At 32.1% G+C, this 9,686-nt stretch overlaps 1 protein-coding gene across 1 annotated transcript; it reads right to left on the bottom strand.

Moving 5' to 3' along the window:
- Window positions 1-5,162: 5,162 nt before the first annotated feature.
- Window positions 5,163-6,886, bottom strand: LOC115716895 (gibberellin 20 oxidase 2-like). The gene is made up of 3 exons (XM_030645811.2): window positions 6,286-6,886; window positions 5,872-6,193; window positions 5,163-5,775 (listed from the first exon to the last, which is right to left on the bottom strand). Exons 1-3 carry the CDS (start codon window positions 6,825-6,827, stop codon window positions 5,509-5,511), a joined length of 1,131 nt encoding a protein of 376 aa, XP_030501671.2. The 5' UTR covers window positions 6,828-6,886; the 3' UTR covers window positions 5,163-5,508.
- Between the last annotated feature and the right edge of the window lie 2,800 nt (window positions 6,887-9,686).

Raw genomic sequence — 9,686 nt, 5'->3', positions numbered from 1 at the left:
AACATATAATGAAGATTATATTTCACTGTGCTGACAACACTATAATCATTAACAAATTCATATGTTCTGGACTTAAATAGAATTCATACATTATATATATAATCATGAAATAAATCATGTGAACCATGCAACATAAAATGTTATTTCTGATCTTTATTAATAAGTAAATCTTATTATATTGAAATGAGTTTTATTTAGGGCATAAAACCCAACATTAACTTGGTTGGAATTGTTGGGTATGACTTAGCCTGATGAATTACTAGACAAGGTCTGTCCACCTCCACTTGGCCCACAGGTGGAACCTGTGACTGAGGATTTGGCGGCTGACCATCTATAGTCAGAGAGGTATTCACTGCTGGATCTTCGTCTGTTTTGGCCAAGGGGATGACGGTCACATGCTATTGCCCGGCAGTCTGATTGGCCTTTCGTATCAGCACAGTGGCCTAGGGACTACGATCGTCAATGACCACTTGTTGCGCCCTTAACGTTTCCATCTTGTTGTCCCTCCATTCGGCGAACATGCACCTTTGCTCTTAAAATGTGAGATTTACCGAAGTGCAGAGTTCCTCCTGATCATGGTGCAAGGTGTTGGTATGACCTTGCATGATTCCAAGAGAACCACGGAGGTTCTAGATTTCAGTGTTATCTCGAATGGTCGTTTGAACATGGTAACGGGAGGAACGACTGTGTTATGAATGCCCTGGCTGGCTACTGAACTGGTATTCCCAGTCTCTTGCACGCCAAGCGCGATTTCACTCACAGGAGTTGTCACACCGTGACCCGCACTTGATGGCTGTCGGGGATTTACTGTTGGCGGAACCCTTGAGTTCCCTGGGTTCTGTAGAGCAGGATCCATCGCCTGTGGATTTGCTGGATCAACCACGCTTCTGTGAGTCTGTACCACCATCGTACTTGTTATTCGATTTGAGATAAAGAGCGATCCTTGAGTTCAGCTCTCAATGAAGGCACTAAAATGTTGACCTCGCTTTTAGCCAACGACAATGAGTCTGATTTGTAAGCGACAAGTAGTTTATTACGAGTGTAATATAGTAAAAAAAATAAAGACGCAAGAATTTTATAGAGGTTCAGCCCTCGGTAGTTTGGTAATAGCCTAATTCTCGTTATTTGTATTGACTTAAGAACAAGGAGAATGGTTCCTTTTCTTAGAGCTCTTACAACAATGTCTCTGAATATAAATTCTTACACAAAATGTTTCGACCCCTTGCCCAGTGAGTATGATTCACTATTTAAATGGCTATAAACTTGGGAGAGAAGTATTTCCCTTCTGATTACAATCGATATAAGTAGAAAGATTGCATAGTTAATACAGAATACACTAATTGTAGGATTTCGACAGCTTTCCATATCTCTGTAATCTGATCCCAATGTTATAGGGATTTCTTTGATTACTCACGATGCAAAAGCTTAATTTGCTATGTGTTGGCATGTTGCGCGGCTTGCCCAGTGCCCGGCTAAGAGGAAATCGTCCGAGAAAATGTTCGTGGTGTTCTGTCTGGCATATTTCTTGCGAGCAGCGTCATAGAGTTGATTCCACGTGTCACCATCGCGTGATGCCACATCAGAGTGCAAAAATTGGGATAACAAATATCATTTTCTAATCTTATAATTTAATAAAATTAAAATAATAAAATAAACAAATTTTAAAATTTATATGGTTAGACAATTATTATTTTAACAATAAAATAATAAACATGTTATAATTATCTTAATTATATATTAAAATATCTCAAATTAAGTCTTTTTCAAATTTTTATAAAAATATTTAGGTTATTTAAATATTTAAATTACTATTTATAAATATCTTATAAGTAAAATAATATAAAAAATTTAATAAAATAACCAATTTTGAATTAAAAGATATTATGGTTAGAATATCTATAAAAATATATATCTAGGTTAATTTTAAATTTATTAATTATTTAATTTATCTTATAAGATAATATTAATATAATATTTCAAATTGAAAGGATATAAATATCTTTTAATTTAAAATATGGCTAACTTTAAAATATCGGATCTTATAATTAAATATCATATAAATCTTAAAAGAAATTCGCAAATTTTTAAAATCTAATCATAAATAAAAAATAAAATAATAAATTTTTAAATTTGAACCTCAAAATAAAAAAAAAAATTAATAATAATCTATTAAAAAATTAAATATTATTAATTTAAAATTGATATTATGTTTAAATATATTAAAAATAATATTTTATTTTAAAATTAGGTTTTGAGAATTCCAAAAATTCGAAATTGGGGAAAAATCCCACAAAATTTGGGTATTGGGAGGTGGCTGCCCAGGAGGTTGCATGTGCAGCCAAGAGAGGATGCCAGCAGCCCTCATGCGAGAGCGGGAGGAGGAGATGTAACCTCATTGACCGAGAAATCTCGGTAAGCTGTTGGGTGCTGGGCCGGCGCTTGCAGCATCACCTGGGCGAGGTGCAGGGTATCGTGTCTGAAGTCACGGGCGTGACACGGTTCAGACAGGGTTTTGTCCCGTGTCACGCGAGCGCGAATCCCACCTTGTCTGAGATGCTGGTGCACTCGATGCACCATTGAAGCCCAAAATTTCAAACCTTCATAACTTTTTTAATTTTTATCAGGATCGAGTTCTGTAGTAAACAAAATTTCTTATTTTTTCACATGGAATCAAAATAAATTATTTGCAGAATGAAAATAAAATTATTTTCATGGAAAAATTTCGTAAATCACATACATTCATCAATTAATACATAAACCAACATGAACCCATCCAAATCAATGTACAAACAATATTTATCCTTTTAAATCCATATTTCATGAAAGTAAATCATGACCATGACTCTGAGGCCAGTTGTTTGAAATATTTTACCAGGATCTAGATTTACTAACAAGTATGTTGATTAACATCCTAAATAAGAATTCTCTAAAATAATTAAATAAACACATAAGGGTTTAAGAAAACCTTACATTGATTGCAGCGGAACGTAATGACTCCTTTCGTTTAAGATCTCTAGCCCTCAATTCCTTTCTATAGCAAAGCATTATCAAGATCTGAACCTGGATCTCTTTCTCTCCTTCGGGTTTGGTTACCACCGTCTTACTCACTATGATTGAGTGCTTGACCTTGTATGTGTGGGCATGGCAATCATCACTCAAGGTTCGAATATGGAAGAACAATGAAGGAGGTGAGAAATCACTACGGAAGGAACTCTCTCATCTAGGTTGGTTGAATAGTCAAGATGACATTAGTTTGACGAAATGTTAAGTGGATGAGATGAGAGCATCATGTTCCTCTTATAGTGTTTCAACTAGGGCTTAGGGTTAAATTAAATGGATTACAAAAGAATAAAATACTGGGCAATAATCCTTAAGTGTTGTCCACAATAATGGACCACTTTCTAGTTACAATTTTGCCACTTTATTTCAACCACTTATTCTTCTATTCAATAATACCATATTTTCCAATTCAATCCTATAAATACGAAAACTATTTATTTAATAATTACAATTAATTACTAAATAAAATTTTCATTTATGTAATTTAATAATTTGACCATACAAAGTCTCTTAATTAATAAATTGACCCCAAAATCTCTTTTCTTCACAATTAAGCCCTTGCTTAGTAAAAATTCATAAAGAAGACAAAGTCTAACTTTAGAATTATAATTGATTAATTAAAATAAATTAATTGAGTCTGCAAGCAGTATTATCTCAACTAGTGAGGGGACCATGGGCCTATATAACGGAGCTTTCAATAAGTAGATCTACAATTCACCAAGTAAATTCTCAACTTATTCATTCCGCCTTGCTCCACTATAGATTTTGAATTGAACACACTCTCAGTTATATAGAACGTTCTATATGTACCACGATATAGATACGTTATGGTTATCCTTTTTTACAATCCTAATAGTCAAGGATCCTCTATAGATGATCTACACTTAATCGGGACAAATTTACCGTTCTACCCTTCAATATATTTTATCCTTAAAACACTTAGCAACCTATAAATAATACTTCAGTAAACTAATATAATTACTGAAATGAGGCCTCAATCATTTATCACTATTCAGCCAAGCTCGAAGGAAATCATCGTTTCACTTCTAGAAACATATAGAAGCTATAGATTCGATATCTATGTTTAGCGCTCCCACTCAATTGAAGTACCATGTTCCCAAGATGTAAGTATCCACCAAAACTAAAATTAGCTTCCACTAACAAGTCAAAGAGTATAAATAATACAACTAAGCTGAATCTAACCATATCAGGATTAAGATCCATAGACCTAAGATCAAACATTGATATTGACTTAGAAATATATAACAGTAAGTTTATGATATCTTAGCTAACATCAATATCGGGTCCCTTTCAATGTATACTCCATACATCCGATACTAGTAAACTTTTCCAATGCCCTGGAAAGGACATAACACTTATCCAAGGTGTAAGTATACCTTATCGCTGATTATCATGCCAGTCTAAATCCAGTGAACCGACAAATCATGGGAATTAAACTTTTGAACATATAATCAAGATTATATTCCACTGTGATGACGACACTATAATCATGAACAAATAAACATGTTCTGGACTTAATAGAATTTATACATTAAACATTCATGAAATAAATCATGTGAACCATGAAACATAAAATGCAGTTTCTGATCTTTATTAATTTGAAAATATGATTATATTGAAATGAGTTTTATTTAGGGCACAAAACCTAACAAAAATAACACAATTGTTAAGGCCCAAGAAAAGTGTTTCCATAGGGACATGACTCCAAAGAACAACCAAATGAGGGACCTTATGCAAAGCATTCTAGCAAACTACACCACACACTCGGTTGTACAAATAATCAATCATTTAAAAGTAATAAGTAAACAGTAGTATTACTATTAGAGATATTTGAAAATAGAATAAATAATTTTTTTACCTTCTAAAGAAACTACTAATAAGAAAAGTTAAGGCGATGTTAGGGAAAAACGATAAAAAAAACTAGAAAGAAACCTTCACACTCTCATCAGCTTGGTTCTTCTTTTTCTTCACTTCAGGGAGGAAAATGTTTTTCAGCAACATTAACCTTCGATTTCAAAACTGAAATGAAACTGAAAAAATAAAAAAGAAAAGGAGGAAAAATAGATTGTGAAGGTGGTATAATGACATCATACATGTGTAAAAGGTATTAGTGTAAATAAAACTATATGAGAAGTAAAAATGTAGGAGTGGCCTTCTAAGGATATATGGGTAATATTTTTGAGTTTTTATTTTTATTTTTTCATGTAAATTTTCATTAAATTAAGATATCATTCCTCGTTATTTTTTTTACATAAATATATTTATATTTATAATAATTTTATAATAGCTGCAATTATTTTTATAAAATAAAAATAGATATTTTCAACAAATTTTTATGAATAAGGATAATTTATTTTTCCTGCCTTTTCATAACATTTGCCTTTAGAATTTTTCATTCGTTCGTTACTTTTGTGCTTATGACATCTCTCAATTCTTCTTCTTCTGATGGAGCCAATTTGAGAACGCTTTTAGGGTATGCATGTCAGCTCTGTAATGGTTAATAGTGAAGTCAACAAACTCAGGCCATGTAAAATCTGGGTAAATTCGAGGGCTCCAATCATTGACCAACTCACTTGGTGGACTTATCAATTTATCACTATTAACAGTCAAAAAGAATGCCAGAGTTTTCCTAGGCTTTTCGCTATTCACAACTACACGATGAAAGCAGCTCTTGTAGATCCCATTAGAAAGTGCCTTCACAAAAAAAAAAAAACAACAAAAAAAAAGTTAAGTAAAATGCCATCCCAAATGTTATTAAGAATTGATATGATTTGTAGTTTAGAGAGTTACCATGAATGTATCACCGATGTTAACAACAAAGGCATCAGAATTTGAACTAATTTTCTGCCATTTATTATCGACGAACACTTGAAGTCCTTCCACTTGTTGTTGGTGAAGAATTGTTACGGAAGATGGATCAGAATGAGGTCCGATTCCTAATGTTAGCTCAGGTTTTGGACATACAGGGTAGTTATTAAGTCTCATTATGGAGTCGGTTTCTTCATAAAAATCCTTAAAACGAGCTTTACCTACTCCAAGGCTTGCTCCCAAAAGTTCTACAATTTGAAGGGATAGCTTATTCATTGCTTCAGCTAAATCCTGAAAAACCCTCCTAATAATGAAACAAAACAAATGAAATAAAAAAATAATAAAAAATAATTGAACATATAATTAATAATAAATTAGAAAAAGGAAGTATTGTACCCTGTCTCTTCGAAATTTTCACCCAATTTGTTTTGAAAATAATTTTTGATGATGTTGGTAGGAGTGTATTTTATAGTAGAATAACGAACAGAAAGGGTTTCTTTCCATGGGAGTTTGGACTGGAAACGACCAATCAAACTACTGGAGTAGCCGAACAACTCTCCTTGTTTTTTTAGAGCTTTCTCTTTTTCCAAGGGTGGCAGCTCAAAGAAGCTGTCCATGAAGCGATGAGCATCAGCAATAAGTTTGGAGTCAATACCGTGATTGACAACAAGGAAGAATCCATGCTTTCGACAGGCCTCGTCAACAAGCTGACAAGCCTCCATTACCTTCTCTTGGTCACCTGAGAGAAAGGCAGACAAGTTGATGAGCGGGACTTGGAGATGTGGGGCATCGATAATGGACCTTTCTTCCTCAGGCCATATGAATTGGGTGGGTATGTTAGAGTGGTCTTTCAGCGCTGAAAAATCAAAAATCAATGTTTTTGGATCTTCATGTTCATTCATGGGTTTAGTTGATATAGGAGGACGGGCCATTAACATAAAATTATATCTTAATCTTATATTCTAGTTTGTCTCTTCCTCTTTTTGATAAGTTGTTACAGGAATGAAATCATAAATAAATATATTTATAATGTATTTTACATTATGAAATTGAAATCTACCCTAACAGAAGAAAGAAAGAAATCATAATCTGAATATTCATTCTTTATGATTTTTTCATTAAATGAAAAAAAAAAAAAAATCTGAATATTATTATGCTTTCCTAAAAAAAATCTCCATGTGATTTTTTTTTACTTAATTTAGATTTTTTAAATTAATGGCAGATTGTAATTTTACTTTTGTAGGAATTATTTTCTTTTGTAGATGTTTCTTTCAAAAATAAAAAAGTACGAAATATACATTGTTTTGGTTCATGAAACTTTTCCTTGCTCTAGTTTTAATGGAAAGATTTCATTATAGTATTTACTTTTAAATCAAAAATTATAAAGTATATCTTGCACTTTTAAATTTTTGGGTTTTTTTAGGAAATTAATATCATAAGGGTTATTAGATTTTATTTTATGCTAAATCAAACTTTTATTACGAATTTACATATACAAGGTATTTTAAACATTTGTATTTCTTATAAAGTTTTAATTAAAAATTACCTCTGCTCATACTATTGGTTTTATTATTGGTTTTATGATACTAAATCAAATACGCAGCGGAAGAGTTTAGTAATGGTGATTTTCATGTACCACATCCCAAAGGGTCTCCAGATATGTGTATCCCTTAACCAGTGATGAGGATAATGCAATTGGACTTACACAAGTATCTTCAAAATTATTCCACTACACACAAAGAATAGTCTTCACTATTCAGATAAAGTGCATAAGTTTGTTCTTGTTGAGTTCTCAATATATGAACAAGAACAGATGAGAAAAAAATTCTTCATTTCTTATACTCTTTATATTTTTAAATTATAGTGTCAAAATGTCCATTTCATTTCTCAAGTCAAGCTTCTTTTGATAGTAGTTAAATATCTTTTATTAAATCATATTTAACTATTTAAATAAATAAATATCTATAACCGAATTTTGTTACTGATATGTATGAAAGAATCTCTCAAACACTTGACATAATATCTCAACAACTTTGAAATATCTATAATCACTTTTTAAATTAGATATTTACCTTATTAAATTAATTAATTAACAAAAAAAAAAAAATAAATGCATAGGACAGACTATATGCTAAGCGCCTACCTTTGTCTGTTTCGGACAAGGTTGGTGCCTTTTTTCCTGACAACTTTTGTCTCAACAAATCCTTTCTTAACAAATTTTGTCTTAACAATTATTGTCTTTTCCATATTTAATTAATTTGAAAATTATTTATTTATTATAAAAATAAATAATTACAATTTTTATAATGCAAAATAAATTTTTCTAAATGACATTATACAACTATTTATCCCAACCCTTGACAGTATTTCAAGGTGGAGATTCACGGATAATGAACCTATAATTCTAAGTTCACAATAAACTATAGAATATTTATTGAGTCTTATTAACCAAATAATTCTTGTTTATTAATTTCATGATTACCCCACTAAATATATGGAACTGAACTCTTAGTAATTAAGGAATTATATTTATCGAATTTTAATGCAGTGTCTATTGATTAGCCCTCTATGTCTTTGTTTGTAATTAGTTTTTGTCAAATTACCATTTTACCATTCTAATTACTTCTTTATCCTTTAGTACTATTAATTCAGTAGTGGAAGTATAATTTAGATTCTATCTAAATTTGTGCACAACATTCCAGTTCTAGAATTAACACATAACGAGAACTAGCATTCGATTCCTTAGGAAAGTCTGGATTCCATAATTTTAATTAATGTTTTCAGCCATCCACATTATTAGATTCACATAACAGAAGTTGTAAGAATCATCTTCTCTGGAAAAATTAACGAGTGAATCAAAGAAACTTATGACATGAATAAAAGTTCATGATTACTCAAGATTTAGGTTCATCTACTATTTATCATCTTTATTATATGAATTAGGTCTTTATAGCAAAGGAAATGTTAGATACAGAAAATTCATTCATATCCGTCCTTGTGCTTCTTGGAGGAAGTCATGTCAACAAATGCTTTGATCTTCTCTGTGTTTGTCTCGATTCCTCGAGAGTTGACAATAAATCTCAAGAACTTCTTGAAGGGGACTCTAAATGTGCAATTCTTGGGATTAAGTTTATTCCCATACATCTGAAGGAGTCAAAAGCGTCCTTGAGATAAGTGTTGTGCTTTATGGATGTTTTGGATTTAACTAGCATGTCATCCATGTACCCTTCCATGTTCCATCCAAAGCTTGTCCTTAAACATCTTGTTCACTAGTCGTTTATAGGTGGCTTTAGCATTCTTCAACCTAAACTGTATCAATTTATAATAGTACACTCCCTTATCCGTTTGGAAACTGGTGTGTTCTTCAACAGTAATGTGCATTTTGATCTGATTATAGTCGGAGTAGGCATCTATGAAGCTAAGCAACTCATAACCGGATATGGCATCAACTATTTAGTCAATTCGTGGGAGTGGAAAATAGTCTTTAAGGAAAGCTTTGTTTAGGTCTGTGAATTATGTGCACATTGTCCATGTGCCATTGGGTTGAAGTACCAAGACAAAATTCGCTAACCAAACCGAGTACAATGTTTCCAGGAGGAGGTCATTAGTAGTTAACTTGTCAAACTCCACCTTAAGTACTTCTGCCCTTACAGGATCTAAGAGTATTCACTTTTGTTAGACAAGAGTTGCATCTTCATTAATGTTCAGAGCATGTAAGATTACTTGGGTTGATCCTTATCAGGTCAGGATGGCTCCATGCTAGCACATCCTTGTTCTTCTTAACAATATTAACAATA

Source organism: Cannabis sativa, chromosome 5, assembly GCF_029168945.1.
Source record: "Cannabis sativa cultivar Pink pepper isolate KNU-18-1 chromosome 5, ASM2916894v1, whole genome shotgun sequence".
Classification (NCBI taxonomy): domain Eukaryota; kingdom Viridiplantae; phylum Streptophyta; class Magnoliopsida; order Rosales; family Cannabaceae; genus Cannabis; species Cannabis sativa.
This window is presented reverse-complemented; position numbering and strand designations above follow the sequence as displayed.